We start from the raw sequence: 24,244 nt of genomic DNA, 5'->3' as shown, positions 1-24,244 counted from the left end.
CAGCTAGTTTCAATTTAAGTGCCATCACCTCATCTGCGGATCATCTCGGACGTCAGTAAATTGATTATGGTAATCTGTAAATTCCCCAAACTTTGTCTTTATATGGTCAACTCTGTTGCCCAGATCATCCACAGTAGATTGCAGTGGGGAAATGAGAGCATAAATGTTCATAAGCAGGGACTTACGTTGCAGCATGAGCATGTCCTTTATCGTGGCAATGGTAAGGATCGCATCAGAAGCAGGTAATGCTAGCAGAGCTTCTTCACCACCTGAGATCTGCTCAGAGCATGTATACCAGGAGGCTTGGGGTGTTGCAGTCCCAGATGTGTCCATTTGCGGGCACTGCTTCAGTGGGCTACAAGAAGGTAAGGGCACCATTACAGAGGTTGCGGCTTGGGGAGGGCAAGGGGCCTCTGTTCTCCTGGCTACCACCCGCATTACAAGGTGGACACAGTCTCTGTCGGGTGGTTTCGAAGGACAATGCCATAAATTCTGGTGAGACAGACAGCGTGGGATCCGAGGTAGAACGTATCAGTGAGGACCGCTGTGGTTGAGGGGAGGAGGCTGAGGCAGCGGGGGAGCAGCTGTCTTACTCGTCGGCACCATCTTGGTTACCGCTTGCGTCCGGAGAAAAGTACAATTTTGTAATTTTGGCTTATCCGGCATGCTTCCTACGTCTCTCCCACATACTGAAAGAGTTTATACACTGGTATGTGCTGAAATGATGAGGCTGGTTGCGATGTTAAGTCGCTTTTTCTAACACTGGAGTCGGAGCTCAGGCTCTACGCATGCATTCAGCTAGGCAGCCAGACCATGCCCCCATAACTACATTCTCATCCACATCTCATTGTATTGGTCTGAAAGTAGAACCATATATGGACAATTTAATTTGAGACATGTATGCACCATTGATGAGCATTTGAACAAAATGATCAATAAACCCATAACGTGTACTATTACTTTATTCACTTTTAGTATGTACAATCACTTATTCAGCTATTTACTATGTCTTGTGCATTGTATAGTGCAGTATAGCTATGAACTGTGCAAGTTAGAGTGTTTCATGTCGGGGCAGATTATTCAATATATATTATGAGCAAATTGGTAATATAATGTTTAATTCTAAAATTATAATATTACTCATTACTCAAAACCAAAGTGGATCCTGTTTCTTTTCTTTAAGCTAGATAGCTTTTCTGATGTAGAGAAATATTTTATGCATTCAGCAGGCCACTTAACCCCGTAAGCACAGTTAGATTATGGTCCCAGTCTCAAACAAAAACATTCTGTTAGGATAGAAATTATGCTTTTATTTGACAATGGGAGCTCAAAAGAAAGTACAAAATGATCTTAAATTGTGTGTATATCCATTTCCCCTAAAAAAGCAATAAATAATTTTTGCAAACAGTTTTGAATATTAAATATACTGCAGTATTGCATATACAGTCCCTACACAGATACAGTTGCAAGAAAAAGTATGTGAACCCTTTGGAATTATGGATTTCTGCACAAATTGGTCATTAAATGTGATCTGATCTTCATCTAAGTCACACACAATAATAACACACAAATAATTAAATCTTACCATGTTTTTATTGAACACACCATGTAAGCATTCACAGTGCAGGTGGAAGAAGTATGTGAACCCCCAAATTAATGACATCACCAAGAGCAAATTGGAGGGAGGTGTCATCCATCTGGTAGTCCAATCAATTGGATGAGATGAGGTTGGTTACAGCTGCCCGGTCCTATAAAAAACACCCACCAGTTCTGGGTTTGCTTTTCACAAGAAGCATTGCCTGATGTGAATGATGCCTTGCACAAAATAATTCTCAGAAGACCTATGATTTAGAATTGTTGACTTGCATAAAGCTGAAAAGGGTTATAAAGGTATCTCCAAAAGCCTTGTGGTTCATCAGTCCACGGTAAGACAAATTGTCTCTAAATGGAGAAAGTTCAGCACTGCTGCTACTCTCCCTAGGAGTGGCCGTCCGGTTAAGATGACTGCAAGAGCACAGCCCAAACTGCCCAATGAGGTGAAGAATAATCCTAGAGTGTCTGCTAAAGACTTACAAAAGTCTCTGGCATATGCTAACATCCCTGTTTGCGAATCTACGATACCTAAAACACTAAACAAGAATGGATTTCATGGGAGGATACCACAGAGGAAGCCACTGCTGTCCAAAAAAAAAAAAAACATTGCTTTATGTTTAAAGTTTTACAGTTTGCACAAGAGCACCTGGATGTTCCATAGCAGTACTGGCAAAATATTCTGTGGACAGATGAAACCAAAGTTGAGTTGTTTGGGGAAAAAGAGGCACAGCACACCAACATCAAAACCTCATCCCAATTGTGAAGTATGGTGGTGGGGGCATCATGGTTTGGGGCTGCTTTGCTACATCAGGGCCTCGACGGATTGTTATCACAGAAGGAAAAATGAATTCCCATGTTTATCAAGACATTTTTCAGGAGAACTTAAGGCCATATGTCCACCAGCTGAAGCTCAAGAGAAGATGGGTGTTGAATCAGGACAACTACCCAAAGCATTGATGTAAATCAACAACAGAATGGCTTAACCCCTTAAGGACTCAGCCCTTTTTCACCTTAAGGACTGGGCCCTTTTTTGCAATTCTGACCACTATCATTTTATGCATTAATAACTCTGGGATGCTTTTACCGGTTATTCTGATTACGAGGCTGTTTTTTCGTGTCCTATTCTTCTTTAACATGGTGGTAAATTTTTGTTGTTACTTGCATCCTTTCTTGGTGAAAAATCCCAAAATTTCTTTGAACTTTGAAACTCTCTGTCTGTAAGGAAAATGGATATTCCAAATAAATTATATTTTGATTCAGAAATACACTATGTCTACTTTATGTTTGTAGCATAAAGTTGACATGTTTTTACTTTTGAAAGAGATCAGAGGGCTTCAAAGTTCAGCAGCGATTTTTAAATTTTTTACTACATTTTCAAAATTGGAATTTTTCATGGACCAGTTCAGTTTGGAAGTGGATTTGAGGGGTCTTCATATTAGAAATACCCCATAAATGTCCCCATTATAGAAACTGCAAAAATGACATTCAGAAAGTGTGTTAACTCTTTAGGTGTTTCCCAGGAATAGCAGCAAGGTGAAGGAGAAAATTCAAAATCTTAATTTTTTACACTCGAATGTTCTTGTAGACCCAGTTTTTGAAATTTTACAAGGGGTAAAAGGAGAAAAAGCCTCCAAAAATGTGTAACCCAATTTCTCTCGAGTGAGGAAATACCTCATATGTGGATGTCAAATGCTCTGTGGGTGCACTACAAGGCTCAGAAGGGAAGGAGCGACACTGGGATTTTGGAGAGTGAGTTTTTTCTGAAATGGCTTTTGGGGGGCATATCACATTTAGGAAGCCCCTATGGTGCCAGAACAGCAAAAAAAAAAAAACAACTTAGCATACTATTTTGGAAACTACACCCCTCAAGGAACGTAACAAGGCGTCCGCTGAGCCTTAACACCCCACAGGTGTTTGACGACTTTATGTTAAAGTCGAATGTGTAAATGATTTTTTTTTTCACTAAAATGCTGGTTTTACCCGAAATTTTACATTTTTACAAGGGGTTATAGGAGAAATTGCCCCCCAAAATGTGTAACCCCATCTCTTCTGAGTATGGAAATACCCCATGTGTGGACGTCAAGTGCACTGCGGGCGAACTACAATGCTCAGAAAAGGAGGAGTCACATTTGTCTTTTTGAAAGCAAATTTTGCTGAAATGGTTTTAGGGGGGCATGTCGCATTTAGGAAGCCCCTATGGTGCCAGAACAGCAAAAAAAAAGGCATACTATTTTGGAAACTACACCCCTCAAGGAATGTAACAAGGGGTATAGTGAGTGTCACGATGCCGGCTGGCAGGTAGTGGATCCTCTGTGCCAGAGAGGGATTGGCGTGGACCGTGCTAGAGGATCGGTTCTAAGTCACTACTGGTTTTCACCAGAGCCCGCCGCAAAGCGGGATGGTCTTGCTGCGGCGGTAGTGACCAGGTCGTATCCCCTAGCAACGGCTCAACCTCTCTGGCTGCTGAAGATAGGCGCGGTACAAGGGAGTAGACAGAAGCAAGGTCGGACGTAGCAGAAGGTCGGGGCAGGCAGCAAGGATCGTAGTCAGGGGCAACGGCAGGAGGTCTGGAACACAGGCTAGGAACACACAAGGAAACGCTTTCACTGGCACGATGGCAACAAGATCCGGCGAGGGAGTGAAGGGGAAGTGAGGTGATATAGGGAAGTGCACAGGTGTAAACACTAATTGGAACCACTGCGCCAATCAGCGGCGCAGTGGCCCTTTAAATCGCAAAGACCCGGCGCGCGCGCGCCCTAGGGAGCGGGGCCGCGCGCGCCGGGACAGAACTGACGGAGAGCGAGTCAGGTACGGGAGCCGGGGTGCGCATCGCGAGCGGGCGCTACCCGCATCGCGAATCGCATCCCGGCCGGAGGCGGTATCGCAGCGCCCCGGGTCCGTGGAACCGACCGGAGCGCTGCAGTGAGGAGAGTGTAGCGAGCGCTCCGGGGAGGAGCGGGGACCCGGAGCGCTCGGCGTAACAGTACCCCCCCCCTTGGGTCTCCCCCTCTTCTTGGGGCCTGAGAACCTGAGGATCAGACTTTTGTCCAGGATATTGTCCTCAGGTTCCCAGGACCTCTCTTCTGGACCACAACCCTCCCAATCCACTAAAAAGAAAGTTTTCCCTCTGACCTTTTTAGAAGCTAAAATTTCTTTGACGGAGAAGATGTCCGAGGAGCCGGAGACAGGAGTGGGGGGAACAGATTTGGGAGAGAAACGGTTAATAATAAGTGGTTTAAGAAGAGAAACGTGAAAGGCATTAGGAATACGAAGAGAAGGAGGAAGAAGAAGTTTGTAAGAGACAGGATTAATCTGGCGCAAAATCTTGAAAGGACCAAGATAGCGTGGTCCCAACTTATAGCTAGGGACACGGAAGCGGACATATTTAGCGGAGAGCCATACCTTGTCTCCAGGGGAAAAAATGGGAGGAGCTCTTCTTTTCTTATCCGCGAATCTCTTCATGCGTGAAGAAGCCTGTAAGAGAGAATTTTGGGTCTCTCTCCATATGATGGAAAGATCACGAGAAATTTCATCCACAGCGGGCAGACCAGAGGGCAAGGGGGTAGGGAGGGGGGGAAGAGGGTGACGGCCGTACACCACGAAAAACGGAGATTTGGAGGAAGATTCAGAGATTCTGAAATTATACGAGAATTCGGCCCAAGGTAGAAGATCTGCCCAGTCATCCTGGCGGGAGGAAACAAAATGTCGTAAATAGTCACCCAAGATCTGGTTAATTCTCTCTACTTGTCCATTGGATTGAGGATGGTATGCAGAAGAAAAATTTAATTTAATCTTGAGTTGTTTACAGAGAGCCCTCCAGAATTTAGACACAAATTGGACGCCTCTATCCGAGACGATCTGTGTAGGCAACCCGTGAAGACGAAAAATGTGTACAAAAAATTGTTTAGCCAACTGAGGCGCTGAAGGAAGACCAGGAAGAGGGATGAAATGTGCCATTTTGGAGAATCAATCAACGACCACCCAAATAACAGTGTTGCCATGGGATGGGGGTAAGTCAGTAATAAAATCCATACCAATCAGAGACCAAGGTTGTTCGGGGACAGGTAGAGGATGAAGAAAACCAGCGGGCTTCTGGCGAGGAGTCTTATCCCGGGCACAGATAGTGCAGGCTCGCACAAAGTCCACCACATCAGTCTCTAGAGTCGGCCACCAATAGAAGCGAGAGATGAGTTGCACAGATTTCTTGATGCCCGCATGACCTGCGAGATGGGAGGAGTGTCCCCATTTGAGGATTCCAAGGCGTTGGCGTGGAGAAACAAAGGTCTTTCCTGGAGGAGTTTGCCTGATGGAGGCTGGAGAAGTGGAAATCAGGCAGTCAGGAGGAATGATGTGTTGAGGAGAGGGTTCAATTTCAGAAGCATCTGAGGAACGAGAGAGAGCATCGGCCCTAATGTTCTTATCAGCAGGCCGAAAGTGAATTTCAAAATTAAATCGGGCAAAGAACAGAGACCACCTGGCCTGACGAGGATTCAGCCGTTGGGCAGACTGGAGGTAGGAGAGGTTCTTGTGATCGGTGTAAATAATAACTGGAAATCTTGATCCCTCCAGCAGATGCCTCCATTCCTCAAGTGCTAATTTAATGGCTAGAAGCTCTCGATCCCCGATGGAGTAGTTCCTCTCCGCCGGAGAGAAGGTCCTAGAAAAAAACCCACAAGTAACAGCATGCCCGGAAGAGTTTTTTTGTAGAAGGACAGCTCCAGCTCCCACTGAGGAGGCATCAACCTCCAATAGGAAGGGTTTAGATGGGTCAGGTCTGGAGAGCACGGGAGCCGAAGAAAAGGCAGACTTGAGTCGTTTAAAGGCGTCTTCCGCTTGAGGAGGCCAAGACTTGGGATCGGCATTTTTTTTGGTTAAAGCCACAATAGGAGCCACAATGGTAGAAAAATGTGGAATAAACTGCCTGTAATAATTGGCGAATCCCAAAAAACGTTGGATGGCACGGAGTCCGGAGGGGCGTGGCCAATCTAAGACGGCAGAGAGTTTATCTGGGTCCATTTGTAGTCCCTGGCCAGAGACCAAGTATCCTAGAAAAGGAAGAGATTGGCATTCAAACAGACATTTCTCTATTTTGGCATAGAGTTGATTGTCACGAAGTCTCTGAAGAACCATACGGACATGCTGGCGGTGTTCTTCTAGATTGGCAGAAAAAATCAGGATATCGTCCAGATATACAACAACACAGGAGTATAGGAGATCACGAAAAATTTCATTAACAAAGTCTTGGAAGACGGCAGGGGCGTTGCACAGGCCAAAGGGCATGACCAGATACTCAAAGTGTCCATCTCTGGTGTTAAATGCCGTTTTCCATTCATCCCCCTCTCTGATGCGGATGAGATTATAAGCACCTCTTAAGTCCAGTTTGGTAAAAATATGGGCACCTTGGAGACGATCAAAGAGTTCAGAGATGAGGGGTAGGGGGTAGCGGTTCTTAACCGTGATTTTATTAAGACCGCGGTAGTCAATGCAAGGACGTAGAGAGCCATCTTTTTTGGACACAAAGAAAAATCCGGCTCCGGCAGGAGAGGAGGATTTACGGATAAAGCCCTTTTTTAAATTTTCCTGGACGTATTCAGACATGGCAAGAGTCTCTGGGACGGACAGAGGATAGATTCTGCCCCGGGGTGGAGCAGTGCCCGGGAGGAGGTCAATGGGACAATCATAAGGCCTGTGAGGAGGTAGAGTCTCAGCTTGTTTTTTGCAAAAAACGTCCGCAAAGTCCATATAGGCCTTAGGGAGACCGGTTACAGGAGGAACTACAGAGTCACGGCAAGGGTTACTGGGAACCGGTTTTAGGCAGTCCTTGGAACAAGAGGGCCCCCAACTCTTGATCTCCCCAGTGGACCAATCCAGGGTTGGGGAATGGAGTTGAAGCCAGGGAAGTCCAAGGAGAATTTCAGAAGTGCAATTGGGGAGGACCAAAAGTTCAATCCTCTCGTGATGAGATCCGATGCACATTAGAAGGGGCTCCGTGCGGAAACGTATAGTACAGTCCAATCTTTCATTGTTTACACAATTGATGTAGAGGGGTCTGGCGAGACTGGTCACCGGGATGTTGAACCTGTTGACGAGAGAGGCCAAAATAAAATTTCCTGCAGATCCAGAGTCCAAGAAGGCCACTGTAGAGAAGGAGAAGGCAGAGGCAGACATCCGCACAGGCACAGTAAGACGTGGAGAAGCAGAGTAGACATCAAGGACTGTCTCACCTTTGTGCGGAGTCAGCGTACGTCTTTCCAGGCGGGGAGGACGGATAGGACAATCCTTCAGGAAGTGTTCGGTACTAGCACAGTACAGGCAGAGATTCTCCATGCGGCGTCGTGTCCTCTCTTGAGGTGTCAGGCGAGACCGGTCGACCTGCATAGCCTCCACGGCGGGAGGCACAGGAACAGATTGCAGGGGACCAGAGGAGAGAGGAGCCGGGGAGAAGAAACGCCTCGTGCGAACAGAGTCCATATCCTGGCGGAGCTCCAGACGCCTTTCGGAAAAACGCATGTCAATGCGAGTGGCAAGGTGAATGAGTTCTTGTAGATTAGCAGGGATTTCTCGTGCGGCCAGAACATCTTTAATGTTGCTGGATAGGCCTTTTTTAAAGGTCGCGCAGAGTGCCTCATTATTCCAGGATAATTCAGAAGCAAGAGTACGGAATTGTACGGCATACTCGCCAACGGAAGAATTACCCTGGACCAGGTTCAACAGGGCAGTCTCAGCAGAAGAGGCTCGGGCAGGTTCCTCAAAGACACTTCGAATTTCCGAGAAGAAGGAGTGTACAGAGGCAGTGACGGGGTCATTGCGGTCCCAGAGCGGTGTGGCCCAAGCCAGGGCTTTTCCAGACAGCAGGCTGACTACGAAAGCCACCTTAGACCTTTCAGTGGGGAACTGGTCCGACATCATCTCCAAGTGTAAAGAACATTGGGAAAGAAAGCCACGGCAAAACTTTGAGTCCCCATCAAATTTATCCGGCAAGGATAGTCGTAGTCCAGAAGCGGCCACTCGCTGCGGAGGAGGTGCAGGAGCTGGCGGAGGAGATGATTGCTGGAGCTGTGGTAGTAACTGTTGTAGCATAACAGTCAGTTGAGACAGCTGTTGGCCTTGTTGCGCTATCTGCTGTGACTGCTGGGCGACCACCGTGGTGAGGTCAGCGACAACTGGCAGAGGAACTTCAGCGGGATCCATGGCCGGATCTACTGTCACGATGCCGGCTGGCAGGTAGTGGATCCTCTGTGCCAGAGAGGGATTGGCGTGGACCGTGCTAGAGGATCGGTTCTAAGTCACTACTGGTTTTCACCAGAGCCCGCCGCAAAGCGGGATGGTCTTGCTGCGGCGGTAGTGACCAGGTCGTATCCCCTAGCAACGGCTCAACCTCTCTGGCTGCTGAAGATAGGCGCGGTACAAGGGAGTAGACAGAAGCAAGGTCGGACGTAGCAGAAGGTCGGGGCAGGCAGCAAGGATCGTAGTCAGGGGCAACGGCAGGAGGTCTGGAACACAGGCTAGGAACACACAAGGAAACGCTTTCACTGGCACGATGGCAACAAGATCCGGCGAGGGAGTGAAGGGGAAGTGAGGTGATATAGGGAAGTGCACAGGTGTAAACACTAATTGGAACCACTGCGCCAATCAGCGGCGCAGTGGCCCTTTAAATCGCAAAGACCCGGCGCGCGCGCGCCCTAGGGAGCGGGGCCGCGCGCGCCGGGACAGAACTGACGGAGAGCGAGTCAGGTACGGGAGCCGGGGTGCGCATCGCGAGCGGGCGCTACCCGCATCGCGAATCGCATCCCGGCCGGAGGCGGTATCGCAGCGCCCCGGGTCCGTGGAACCGACCGGAGCGCTGCAGTGAGGAGAGTGTAGCGAGCGCTCCGGGGAGGAGCGGGGACCCGGAGCGCTCGGCGTAACAGTGAGCCTTAACACCCCACAGGTGCTTGACAAATTTCCGTCAAAAGTTGGATGTGAAAATGAAAAATTAGATTATTTTTCACTAAAATGCTGGTTTTACCCCAAATTATTCCCAAAGAGTATGGAAATACCCCATATGTGGATGTACAATTCTCCGGGCGAACTACAATGCTCAGAAGAGAAGGAGCGCCATTGAGGTTTTGGTGAGAGAATTTGGTTGGAATAGAAGTGGGAGGCCATGTGCGTTTACAAAGCCCTTCGTGGTGCCAGAACAGTGGACCCCCCCACATGTGACCCCATTTTGGAAACTACACCCCTCACAGAATTTAATAGGGGGTGCAGTGAGTATTTACATCCCACTGGTGTTTGACAGATCTTTGGAACATTGGGCTGTTTAAATGAAAAATTAAATTTTTCATTTTCACAGACCACTGTTCCAAAAATCTGTCAGACACCTGTGGTGCGTAAGTGCTCACTGTACCCCTTATTACATTCCGTGAGGGTTGTAGTTTCCAAAATGGGGTCACATGTGGGGGAGGGTCCACTGTTCTGGCACTATGGGGGCTTTGTAAACACACATGGCCTTCAATTTCGGACACATTCTCTTGCCAAAAGCCCAGTGGCGCTCCTTCTCTTCTGAGCATTGTAGTTCGCCCACAGAGCACTTTACATCCATATATGGGGTATGTTCTTACTCAGAAGAAATGGGGCTACAAATTTTGAGGGGCTTTTTTTTCCTATTCTCCCTTGTGAAAATGAAAAGTGTAGGGTAACACCAGCATTTTAGTGAAAGTTTTTTTTTTTTTTTCATTTTCACATGCAAATTTAACGAAAATTTGTCAAACACCTGTGGAGTGTTAAGGCTCACTATACCCCTTGTTACATTCCTTGAGGGTTTAGACCCTCAAATGTACATGGCACGCTCTCAATCCTGAGCCATGTTGTGCGCCCGCAGAGCCCTTTATGCCCATAAATGGGGTAGTTCTGTACTCAGGAGAAATTGTGTTACAAATTTTAGGGGCCTTTTTTTTTCCTTTTACCGCTTGTGAAAATTAAAAGTATGGGGCAACACCAGCATGTTATGTAAAAAAAAAAATTTTTTTACACTAACATGCTGGTGTAGACCCCAAGTTTACCTTTTCATAAGGGCTAAAAGTAGAAAAGGCCCCCAAAAATTGTAATGCAATTTCTCTCGAATATGGAGCTACCCCATATGTGGCCCTAAACAGTTTCTTTGAAATACGACAGGGCTCTGAAGTGAGAGAGTGCCATGCGCATTTGAGGTCTAAATTGGGGATTTGAATGAACCACAAAAATACACATACCCCTACACAGTCCCCCCACCAATAAAAAAAAACAAAAAAACGTCTTGTACGGCACTGTTTCCCAAACAGGGTGTCTCCAGCTGTTGCAAAACTCCCAGCATGCCTGGACAGTCAGTGGCTGTCCGGCAATAATGGGAGTTGTAGTTTTTCAACAGCTGGAGGCTCCGTTTTGGAAACAGTGACGTACAAGACATTTTTTTTTTTTTTTTTCATTGGTGGGGGGACTGTGTAGGGGTATGTGTATATATAGTGTTTAACTTTATATTTGTTCTAGGTGTAGTGTAGTGTTTTTAGGGTACATTCACACAGGCGGAGGTTTACAATGAGTTTCTCGCTGGGAGTTTGAGCTGTGGCGGAAAATTTGCTGCATCTCAAACTTGCAGCAGATAACTTGATGTAAACCCGCCCGTGTGAATGTACCCTGTACATTCACATGGGGGGGGGGCAAACCTCCAGCTGTTGCAAAACTACAACTCCCAGCATGTACTGACAGACCATACATGCTGGGAGTTGTAGTTATGCAACAGCTGGAGGCACATTGGTTGTGAAACACAGAGTTTGTTACTTAACTCAGTGTTTCGCAACCAGTGGGGAACTCCAGCTGTTGCAGAACTACAACTCCCAGCATGCCCTTTGGCCTCACCTCCTGCTGTATCCTGCCGCCGGGACCATTGCCATTTAAGCTGTCCCGATCGCCGCCCAGCAGGGTCGTGATTGGTCGGTTGTTCCGACCGATCAATCACGTGATCGTGAGGCGGCACCCGTGCCACCTCACTCCTGCTGGGTAAGGGTGAATGGGGCTGTCTTGGAGAGCCCCATTCACCCTTTTTTTCCGGGTCACCAGAGGCCCGATTGACCCGGAATAGCCGCTAATCGTAGATCTGAATTGATCGTCGATTTGCGGTGATCTCAGGACCCCCCAAGGGTTTGCACGGGGTACATGCTGATAGATATCAGCAGTCATCCCGGTCCGGTTGGGTTATTAAATCCAAGGGTTCCCATACTTTTTCCACCTGCAATGTGAATGTTTGTGGGGTGTAAAATAAAAACATAAGATTTAATTCTGTCTGTTATTAGTCTAAGCAGATTGTGATTGTCTATTGTTGTGACTTAGATGAAGATCAGATCACATTTTATGTCCAATTTGTGCAGAAATCCATATAATTCCAAAGGGTTCACATATTTTTTCTTGCAACTGTATGTGTGTATCCATACTTACAGACTACGAACACACCCTGTGTGCTTTGCTTTTCCAGTAAAGTGTCAGTTCCTCCTTTTTATTCCTACTCTGTAAACAAAAAGAGGGAGTAGATACGATGCAATATGTGACTTAGAGTCAGGACAATGAAACCCCAGGGCAGTAAGGGGCCCCTAACTAAATCTGACAACCAAACCCCAAAAATGTTAACAATAGATGCCGGATCGGACAGTGTCAGCTGTAACTATTTAGGGAGTTAACACTGCATCATCAATAGTAAATGGCCCTGCTGAAGCCACAATACTGTGCTCTGTTCTGGTGTGTTTAAAAAATCACTCAATTGCCGGCCTCTACATGTTTCGAAGTTACAACGGCATTCTCAAGAGGCAAGAGTGGCGACGGTTTCAATATGGTGGAGGTAGTATTTATAAGCATTCCTCAATACATCACTCTCCTGTGCCCAATCTTAGGTGCCATTCATGCTTGTCCTTACAAAAATCCGCAACTCATGTCCAATCAGGTAATCCGTAAAGAAGAGAAAAAGAAACCAGGGCAACTCACCAATTACGTAAACTTCAAGCTTCTTTATTGATCCATGAAGGGTATAAACTGTGCAAGACACGGGTGGACAGACAACAGGGGGACGTTCGTTCGGGGCTACGGTGCCGTTTCGCAAAATATGCTTCAACTGGCCCACATCGTCTTCCAGCCGGAAACACATTTAAATAACCCTCCCCTCCGTTGCCATAGAAATGAGCCAAACAAAAGGAAGGTGCAATTAAAAATGTTAAAAACAACTGTGTGATACTCCTAAGATATTCATTTAGATTAGTAGTGCACTGAGCTCAGTACGTTCATTAAGACCTAAAGGCCCCATTGCTTCTAACCGAAGAATCCATTTAGTTTCATTTTTTAACAGTATTTCTTCTTTATTTTTCCCAGCAATACCATGTTCGATCCTCTCAAGTCCGACAAAACGGAATCCATATTTTTCTTTCGAATGAACTTCATTAATATGTTGAATAAATCTAGTGGCTCCGATGCCGGTTCTGAGGGATCGAACATGTTCGCGGATTCTATGAAATAGGGGCCTCTTTGTCTTCCCAATATAAAATAATTTACATTTACATACCAATGCGTACACTACATGAGAGGATCTACATGTGATACATTGTTTCACATTAATAGTATTACCTGCTAATTCTACAACTCTACATTTCATGTTTAGAGAGCAAAATGAACATGAACCACAACTAAAATTTCCTTTCGGGCGTAATTCAGACAACCAATTCTGTCTCGTTGCGTTTTTTCCTCTTTTCAATAAATCTCCAATTGTTTTCGTTTTTCTATATGTAACGATAGGTTTTTCACTAGTAGTTATTGCTATGTCAGCATCCTCTTGTAGAATATACCAATTATTCGTAATAGCCTTTTTAACTATATTATTAATGGGAGTATTTGAAAAAGAAAAAACGCAACGTTTATTGTTAATTCTATCTTTTGTTTTCAGCAACACTTCTCTTGGTACTCGATCTATTTTCTTTCTTGCATCTAGAATTAAATTAAGGGGATATCCTCTCTGTTCCAAACGATATTGTAACTCATCTGCCTGTTTTTGAAACAGTATGGGATTGCTGTTAATTCGTTTTAGTCTGACTAACTGACTGTATGGGATACTATTTTTGACCTGGGGGGGATGAGATGAGTGATAATGTAACAATGAATTTTTGGCAATCGATTTTCTAAAACCAGATGTCACTATATTGCTATCTACAATATCTATCTGTACATCCAGAAATTCAAGATGTTGATCTCCAAATACATATGTAAAAAACATGTTAACTCCATTCACTTGGTTGAGATATTCAACAAAGGCAGTAAATTCCTTCTCTGAACCGTCCCAAATGATAAAGAGGTCGTCCACATATCTGAGAAAAAGTTTAATTTTACCAATAAAGGGGTTCTTGGATGTGAACACCCATTTGTCTTCCAACATGGAGAGAAAAATATTGGCATATGCACATGAGGTAGGAGACCCCATGGCTGTACCATGTGTCTGTTTATACCAATCCCCTCCAAACTGGAAGACATTATTACTCAACACAAATGTAAGGGCTTCAGTAACAAATTCAATAAAATCGGGAGACTTTCCTGTTTTCCGTAGGATAGTGGTCATAGCCTCCACCCCCGAATCCAATGGGATTCGGGTGTATAGGCTCTCCACATCCACGGAACACAGTTTAAACCCAGGTTGCCAATGAAAATTATTCAAAATTTTTATTAAATCTCCGGTGTCCCTAAGATAAGAAGGTAGTTCTCTCAATAGAGGCGAAACCAGCCAATCAATATAACTGGACAAATATTCTGTCGGTGACCCAATCCCAGAGACAATAGGACGTCCCGGGGGCTGGGTCACCGACTTATGGACTTTCGGCAGAATATACCAAGACGGTTTTTTAATGTTCCTAGGGAGGAGGCGTTCAGCACTTTTTCTACTTATAACTCCTTTCTCATGGAATTTTCGAAGTAGCGATCTCAAATTATTGAGTATCTGTGGACAGGGATCTTTTTTTAATTTACAGTAAGTATTCTCATCTCCTAACTGTTTAAGAGCCTCTGTGTTGTAGTCAGTAGTTTTCCATACAACGACCCCCCCACCCTTATCAGCCTTAGTAACAACAATATCTTCCCTTTTTCTTAATTTATTTAGGGCTGTTTGCTCTCTATCTGAGATGTTGCTCTGGACCTTCGGGTAAATGAGGGCTTTAACTTCTTTCAAAACTGACTTCTGGAATATATCAATTGGGCTCCCTGGTATAACAGGAGGATTAAACATCGAGGGATTACCACCTGAAAAAAACTCATCATTAGTATTCCCTGTCCTATCAGACACCTGATCATTGACATCAGCAAGGAACGAGACTAAATCCTGCTCCTCCTCATTAAATTCACTAGGTACACAAAATCCTAAAGGTCCTATTTTACAGCTTGTTTCACCTTCAAGTAAGACTACATTTTTATTTTCGTTATTTCCTGTAGAAAAAACTTTTTTTAAATTTAATTTGCGGACACCCTTGAATAAGTCCTCTTGGAACTGGACAAAGTCGAATTTCTCTCTAAGACCAAAGTTCAGTCCCTTGTTCAATAGTGAAATCGTGTCCTCATCCAAATCTTCATCCGTGAGGTTCACTACTATATTTTCAGGAATTACTTGCGCCAAGTTACATTGGTCTCCAATCAGGTCTCTCACCCATTCTACCTTGGTCATTTATCAGGACTTACCAATCCATCACAAGTTACATAGTTACATAGTTAGTACGGTCGAAAAAAGACATATGTCCATCAAGTTCAACCAGGGAATTGAAGGGTAGGGGTGTGGCGCGATATTGGGGAAGGGATGGGTCCACATCAGTGATACCTGTCATTGAAGCGGTGCTCCGTGGAACTTCCGTCATCTCCCTGCGCCGCGCATGTCAGATGATGCGCACGGAAAACTTTTCCTTTGTCGGCGCATATAATTCTTACTGCGCGTGCACCAACACTTAGTTCCAAAATGAGCATTATAACCTATAAGTGCATGCTCCAACACTTATAGCATCTCAGCATCTCATGGAGCTGAAACTTTAATAAGTTAACTCAGAATAATCATATTTCAGTATAAATTCTGGGGATAATCCTATGTTTTATATTTGGTATGTAAATTATCCCTCTACTTATAACTAACTCTATTAACTTCCCCTCTGCCGTTTTACCATCCTTTAAGAAACCATATATGGGGTTAATGTGCCATAGATAATTCAATAACTTATGGAAAAGCCGCAAACATGAAGCCTCAATAGCTAAATTACTCATAAAAAATCTGCAAATGTGAAGCCTTCATTTATGCCTAATGGTGCGTGACTATGTAATCGCCAAATCCATTTTGCCTCTTCTTGTAGTAATCAGGTATCAATGTTTCCCTTCCTCGTTCCCAAATTCAATTGGCACAGACCCGTGAACTTCAGTTCATGTAAGTTGCCGCTATGGAACACATGAATGTGCTTTGCTAGGGGTGTATCTTTTCTTGCCTGATATTATTCAGATGTTGTGATATCCTACAATGAAATTCCACATATATCTTAGGACAGGAGCACTGGGCAACGTAAATGATATTTCTGGATCCACAGTTTATAAATTCCCTTTGAAAGACCCGTTGGTCAACAGGGTTTGTAATCTCCTTAGTTTTCTGAACATTGTGGCAAAAACTACAATGTCCACATGGATACATGCCCACTGTGCCTCTGCTCAGCCCAGTACTCCCTCTCTGCTCCGTCTGTTGGTGACTATGTACCAGCTGATCTTTTAAGCTAGGGCCTTTATGAAATGTCACACCAGGTGACATACTGATAACTGGTAGTAGATCGGAGTCCCTTGACAGTTAATGCCAATGCTGGAGTAGTATCAACATGACTTGACCTGTCTGGCCATCGTAGGTTCCAATACACCTTACTTTTTTGGAATTACCACTATCTCTCGACTCAGTTAATAATGTGTTCCTTTCAGAGCGGCATGCCTTCTTCAGATATTTACGAGGATAACCTTTGTCGGAATCTCTGAAAGAGATTAGCGCTCTCACGTATGTAGTTGGACTCTTCGGAACAATACCTCCTTGCCCTGATACTGGCCTGGTACTGGCCAACTGGGATACTCTTTTTAAGAGCAACCGGATGCCAGCTCCCCCAGTGCAGGAGAGAATTGGTGGATGTCGGCTTGCAATAAATATCCATTTGGATAAGATTCTGTGCATCAATGTAGATGGTCAGGTCAAGAAAATGTATAGACTTTCCACCAATTTCTGAGGTAAAGGCCATACCAATGTCATTACAATTCGATTTATCTACAAATTCTTGGAAAGGAGTGGAAGGCCGGTCCCATAAGATCAGGATGCCATCTATGTAGCATCCATAAAATAAAATGTGCTCGGTGAACAAACACAAATCATGGATTGTGATGGATTGGTGAGTCCTGATAAATGACCTAGGTAGTAATCAATGGGTGAGATACCTGATTGGACATGAGTTGCAGATCTTTGTAACAGTAAGCATGAATGGCCCCTGAGATCAGGCGCAGGAGAGTGATGTATTGAGGCATGTTTATAAATACTACCTCCGCCATATTGAAACCGTCGCCACTCTTGCCTCTTGAGAACGCCTTTGTGATGGCAAAATATGTAGAGGCGGGCAATTTAGTGATTTTTTTAAACACATCAGAACGGAGCATGGTATTGTGGCTTCTGCAGGGCCATTTACTATTGCTGATGGAGCATTAACTCCCTATATAGTTACAGTTGACACTGTCCGTTCTGGCATTTATTTTTTACATTTTTGGTGGGGGTTACAGTTTTAACAGTAACTACATAATAAAAGTTATGTTTTAGGGGCTGTTCAAAAGGGGTTTTTCATCCCGGGCTTTGTGCCTGGGGTTTGATTGTTAGATTTAGAGTCAGGATTACACAGGTTAGGCCCCTTTCACACTGGTGTTGTTCCCCATGGGCAAACGTCTGTCTGTGCATTAACTGATGTTATTTTTGATGGTGCACAACGGAAAACAGCGTATCCCCACAGATTCCATTTACTATTACGTAATCCATCGAGCTCCGTTGTTTTTCGATGGGAGTAGCGAAAAAATTCACAACGGCAGTGTGAAAGAAGCCTTAGGTTGCAGTGCAACTTAAACGTTGGTGCAGCGGCAGCATACACTTTACAATTCCAGGCAACTCCATCGCCCGCTGAAGTCTACGGATTTGCCAGAAGTATAATGTAAGTCTATGGTGCTATAAGCAGTTCTGTAGACCGATCACTATAGCAGCAGGCTTAAGGGTTGCTGGTAGTTTTAAAAGTATATTCTGCCACCTGCCAATGTTGTAGTTGCACTTTAACTATTTAAACACACAGGTCTGAATAAGAGCTGTATACACATAACAGTAGAATGTTTTAGATAAAAAATACTTGATGAATTGGTTTACTTTGTTAAAGAAGCATTGTAACATTTAAAGAGTACCTATCAACAACTAAACTTTCCCTAATCCCCCCACACCCCAGCTGTCCTTGACTCTGACACTATCCCTGTTTTATTTTATTTTTTAAACTGCCTTGAAATACCTTTTTTTTTTCACTGAGCACAGCTACTCACTGTGACGGCCGTCCGGGAGTGGCCCGGCAGACGTGACGTAACATGAAGCCTGGCCGGGCTCACTTCCGCCCTTCCTCCTCTATTATATAAATATTTTTAGGTATCCCAATATAAATTTTACATTTATAATGAATAGAAGACCTCGCTCAGACGTATGGAGATTGGCCAAGGCATACCCAATCTTTGGCCAGCGCTCCACTGACTCGGGGCCAGCACGCACAGACTCTCCTTGTCGGGGGGGACGGAGCCTGAAGACGCAGCTGGCCAGCCGAGTCAGGAGCACACCCTGCAGTGGTACGAGCCCAGCGCTCACTCCCACCTGTCTGATTGACAGACGGGGAGCTGCGCTGAGCTCGTCACGTGTTAATGCAGCGGTCTGCGATTTCAGACTTATGCCAGGCCAGCATGAGTCCAAAATCTATGCAAAAGCTTGCAGCCAGGAACTCCTAGGGAGACCCCTAGTGGCCACATTTTCAAACTGAAAAAAGATCTAATAGGAAGCATTTTTTTTTTTTTTTTTTTTATGAAATCATATTTCCACTTGCTGTAGGATGTTTATTTTCATGGCGGATTTAGAAATCCTTAGCACGTCAATTTCTTTTGCAGAAACAGCACATATTTGTTGCAGACTTTTCCCCATTGAATTCAGTGAGAAACTTTTAACTTCTTCCTTTGAGCAGCAAATCCAACTTGTGTCAACTTACCCTAAGGATTGAAATTAATATGAACACGCTACAGCACCATGTATTTTTAGTATAGTCTTTTTATTTAAGAAAAACATACAGAAAATATAAAAGTGCATAAGACTTTTCCACTTTATAGTTTAATCCTCTTGGTGATATGTTGCTTTCCTGTGTATAATAGTATCAATTGATACTAAGCTATAATTTAGAACTACCCTATTATCTTTGTTTCTTCCCTTAGTTGTCTCTACATCATGTACACTCTTTCTCTCCTTCTGGCAAGTGCTTTCAGCACTTCTGCCAAACCATTTTAAGAAAGCGGAAAGAGACAGAATAGAGTAAAGCATACATCAGAGCTGATAAAAAGGAAGGCCAAGTGAAGGAGGTGGTGAAGATTCCAGCAGAAGTGCACTGAAATGCATCTGATGTCTAAAAATAATAATTATTTTTAATTTCATTAAAATATAAACCAAACCTTTCTTCATAATTGGCAATTCTTTTAAAGCAGCAATAACACTTCTTGGTATGAACGTCAACAGATCCCAACATTTCTTCTTGGGGTTCCTATATTTTCTGTCCTCTTATCAGAACACCTATGAAATCAAGACGTTTGCTCCAAGAATGTAGTTATCTTTAAGGAAGAAAGATAAAACAAGACAAGTTGACAGTGAATGAGTGGTGCAGAGTGGTGTGTTTGTGAACTTGAAAGATTACAATTCACTGATTTCATGGGAGCTGTCTTCATAACATCTTCTACCTCTGCATGTTCTGTATTTTAAAGCCATCTGTCATTTCACTTTCATACAATTTCACTATTAAAGGACTGCCTAAAAAGTACTGCCTTTCTAGGTCCATCTTCTAAAAGTGTGATAGGCTGCTTTAAGTATAGAGAACACAGCACATTTGAGAGACAATGATTATTATTTGTTATTCCACCATGAAGTTGTGTGCCAAAGCATTAAAATAGAAAAGAACATCCATGTACCCAAATGTGCATGTTAAATGGGTGGAGGGGGGCTGGGTACAAAACCTACTGGTAGTTCCATTTTTATACACTGGGTGCAAAAATCTAATTGATAACTATGTCTGCCTTTCTCACTAGGATACACTAAGGCTAGGTTCACACTACGGAATTTCCGCCTGCAATTCTGCTTTGAAATTGCAGGCAGAAATTCCGCTTGCTAAAATGTATAGTTTAGTGAATGAGTTTCCATTCACAAATTCACACTTCGGAATTTGTGAAGCGGATTTGTGAACGGAAAATCCGCTTGGAAATACGCACGGAACACATTGCAGTCTATTGGAGACTGCAGAGACCGCACAGTCCTAGCATGATTCAATCGACGCTGGCTGCACTTGGAATCTCCAGGTGGAAATTTTCTGCCCGGAGATTCCGTAGTGTGAACCTAGTCTTAGGAAGAAAGCAAGGTGGCGGAAGCAGTGAGCTTCGAGCTATGAGCAATGTTCTGATGGAAAATGTTGTGTCCTGGCAATAATGTTGCTGTTACTGTGACACATACCACCTACCTTAACGTTGTTGCAGACCAAGTGCACTCCTTTATGGCAACAGTATTCCCTAATGGCAGGGACCTCTTTCAGTAGGAAAATACATCATTCTACCATGCAAAACTAGTTTAGTAGTGGTTTGAGGAACATGAGTTTAACCCCTTAAGGACTCAGTGTTTTACCTTTTAAAAATCATAGTCCTTTAAATTTTCCACTTAAAAATCCATATTATGGCTTATTTTTTGCGCCACCAATTCTACTTTGTAAAATCTACGGTAAAACAAAAAAAAAAACGAAATTTTGAAACTTTTGGGGGTTTCGTTTTCTACGCAGAACATTTTTTGTTAAAAAGTCATTCGGCGATCGGATGCGCAGGAGGCAGGTGGGGATACTCCCTGCGATTTCACCACGGCAGTCCCGAACAGCACCACTGAGCTGCCGGGAAGGTTTCGGTTTCACTTTAGAAGCGGTGATCAACTTTGATCGCCGCATCTGAAGAGTTAATACTGGGCATCATCACGAGCGGTATTAGCCGCGGGTCCGGCCGTTGATGGCCACCGGGACCGACCCGATATGACACGGGGTCACCGCGTGACCCCGCGTTATATCGCAGGAGCCAGCACAGGACGTAAATATATGTCCTGCATGGTTAAGGTGTTAACTTGGCCTCCAAATTCTCCAGACCTTAATCTGTTCAACTATCTGTGGGATTTGCCTCTAGGGGTCAGAGTTGATATGGTGGGAGGTGGATAGACACAATATTAAGCATGTGATCTTAATGTTATAGTGTGTATCTGCAAGAATATATGGAAAGTCCAGCTCACCCACTTGCTCCTGTGCTCGGATTTGCGCCCAGGCTCCGTGTGTCCAATGGCAGAAGAAAAAACGAAGTGATCCAGCACTTGGAAAAACAGCAGACTTTATTATAGAAATCCTCCAAAATAGTACAAGACTGTGGCACTTGACATGTTCTCAGATTTCTTGACGCGTTTCGAGTGCATGCGCTCTTTGTCAAAAGATACCTGCTCTACTTCCTGGAGCCTAGTTATAGGCAAATACCAGGTGAGTGCAATTAGTTAAAAAGACAGGCTGCTGGAGAAAAGCACACCTTCAATATGTCAAATAAAACATAAGAGAGATTTAAAAAGAATTCAACGTATGAGATCTTATTCAGAGAGCGATGTATGGTGACAGCACAATTATAATAATTTGTATAAGTATATATGTATATTGCAGTAGTGCATATTAGTAAAGTTTGGTATAAAACGCACCATAAGATCCAGGAATCGTGTTTTTAGTTTGCGTGTAGTGAAACCTACATATTTAAGGCAGCATATTTCGCATTCTGTAATATAAATACAGTGAGTGGTATTACAATTTAGATTCCGGTAGGAGAATTAACTAGACTTAGACGCAACTGTTCTGACACAAAACAATTTGAAAATGAAGCAATTCAACTAACAAACAGATTACGACTACGTGGCTACAAACACAAACATTTACAAAGTGCATTTCAGAAAGTATCCAAGAAAAACTGAAATTAGTTACTTACCAGTAAGGACACTGCTCCACAACAGGGTACTTTCACTCCAGCTCCGGTCTTGAGCATCACATACACACCTCAATTTAATCAGATCAAAAATATTGTCCATAAAAACCTACATTTGTTAAAAGATGATCCCTGTGTATTTGAAATTCTCGAGACGGGCTGTCGTGTCGTAGCCAAAAAAGAACCTACACTGGGTGACTTATTGTCACCCAGTTTAATTTTGTCTGACACTAAAATTACATCCACTTGGTTACGCACCACCGGCTTTTATCATTGCGGCTCAAATGTTTGCCGCACATGTAAATTTGTTAAAGTGTGCAAAAAATTCACTAATGCGAATAATTCTAAAACATATGAAATAAAAAAAACTATCTAAATTGTAATACCACTCACTGTATTTATATTATAGAATGCCAAGCATGCTGCCTAAAATATGTAGGTTGCATTACACGCAAACTAAAAACACGATTCCTGGAACATATAAATGATATCACTAATCCATCCATAAGAAATCAGTCAAGTGCTTCATTACATTTCATTGAAGAACATAATAAAGAAACAAAGTTTATACAAATATATGGCATTGAAAAAATCCAGAAGAACATTAGAGGTGGTGATAATGAACGCGAATTAATGGACAGAGAAGCTTTCTGGCAGTTCACATTGAACTCAAGAATATCATATGGTCTCAATTTACGTAGAGAATTATTATTTCATTATTAATCATTTTTTAATACATTTAAATTTTTCTTATCCCATTTTCTTTTTTCCTTCCCTTTTTTTCAAAATGCCATTCTTTTTCATTGTTCATCTTTTCTTACTTTTTCTCATTTTTCAAATTCTATTTTTTGTATATGTTGTATTACAATGTGGGTTGATACATATTCATTTTGTACAATTGTACATGAACTTAAAGGGGTATTCCAGGCAAAACCTTTTTTTATATATATATCAACTGGCTCCGGAAAGTTAAACAGATTTGTAAATTACTTCTATTAAAAAATCTTAATCCTTCCAATAGTTATTAGCTTCTGAAGTTTTCTGTCTATCTGCTCAATGATGATGTCACGTCCCGGGAGCTGTGCATGATGGAAGAATATCCCCATAGGAACTGCACAGCTCCCGGGACGTGAGTCATCAGAGAGCAGTTAGACAGAAAACAACAACTCAACTTCAGAAGCTAATAACTATTGGAAGGATTAAGATTTTTTAATAGAAGTAATTTACAAATCTGTTTAACTTTCCGGAGCCAGTTGATATATAAAAAAAAGTTTTGGCCTGGAATACCCCTTTAATTCAGATGTTGCGATCTTATGGTGCGTTTTATACCAAACTTTACTAATATGCACTACTGTAATATACATATATACTTATACAAATTATTATAATTGTGCTGTCACCATACATCGCTCTCTGAATCAAATCTCATGCTTTTTATATCTCTCTTATGTTTTATTTGACATATTGAAGGTGTGCTTTTCTCCAGCAGCCTATCTTTTTAACTAATTGCACTCACCTGGTATTTGCCTATAACTAGGCTCCAGGAAGTAGAGCAGGTATCTTTTGACAAAGAGCGCATGCGCTCAAAACACGTCGAGAAATCTCAGAACATGTCAAGTGCCACAGTCTTTTCCAAGTGCTGGATCACTTCGTTTTTTCTATAGTGTGTATCTCCCTGTACAATGCTATGCAATGGGTGGGGTTGCAGCTCTACAGCACAGTTAGAAAATGTCATGTGTGGTAGAGGAAATTGACCAATTATCTTATACAAATGGCTGTATACAATTTGTTCATACCATTCAAATCATGGGACCCCACTGGAAGTTCAAGAGACAATGATAAACATTTTCCTTTTGAGATGCTCCCTCTCCTCAAAAATGAAACTTCACCTGTCTCCTATTCATGTGACACATTGTTTTTTAAGACAAGCGATCATTGTGAAACGTGCCTTAATAAGCCTTGACTTTTCATCAGGATATTGTTTCTGCTCTGTCACACATTCCTTGAATATTTAATTTATTTCTTAAGATATTCATTTTATTCAGAATCCATAGTTACATAGTAATCCACCCAATGCTCTTTTTTTTAACCCTATTTAACCCTACACCCAAAATAAACTCTCTCTATCCATCTACATTTATCCCATTAAATTAACTTTTTTGGGGAAAAATATAGCTTTTCATGTGACAACACCCTCTGCTACACAGTCTGTATAACATTGTTTAATGTTTCTGTCCCCATAAAATAACACACAGCCATTAATGTCTAAACCTTGGCAACAAAAATGAATACCCCCCTAAGTGAAAATGTC

The 24,244-nt window shown here is 43.2% G+C and overlaps 1 protein-coding gene across 8 annotated transcripts in view; it reads left to right on the top strand.

The window, feature by feature from the left end:
* Positions 1 to 24,244, top strand: part of XRCC4 (X-ray repair cross complementing 4) — a 463,477-nt gene that overhangs the window by 280,542 nt on the left and 158,691 nt on the right. The window contains exon 8 of one of the 8 annotated variants that reach the window (XM_056538996.1): positions 19,120 to 19,291. The exons of 6 other annotated variants lie outside the window; for them this stretch is intronic. In XM_056538996.1, the coding sequence (XP_056394971.1) occupies positions 19,120 to 19,220 (101 nt within the window). In that variant the 3' untranslated portion in view covers positions 19,221 to 19,291. Of the gene's footprint in view, positions 1 to 19,119; positions 19,292 to 24,244 lie in introns of those variants that run through there. One more of the 8 variants, XM_056538988.1, reaches the window with a different exon arrangement.

The sequence above is a fragment of the Hyla sarda genome, chromosome 1 (genome assembly GCF_029499605.1).
Source record: "Hyla sarda isolate aHylSar1 chromosome 1, aHylSar1.hap1, whole genome shotgun sequence".
In the NCBI taxonomy this organism is placed as follows: domain Eukaryota; kingdom Metazoa; phylum Chordata; class Amphibia; order Anura; family Hylidae; genus Hyla; species Hyla sarda.
The sequence above is the reverse complement of the archived record's forward strand: the minus strand, read 5'-3'. Positions and strand labels throughout refer to the sequence as shown.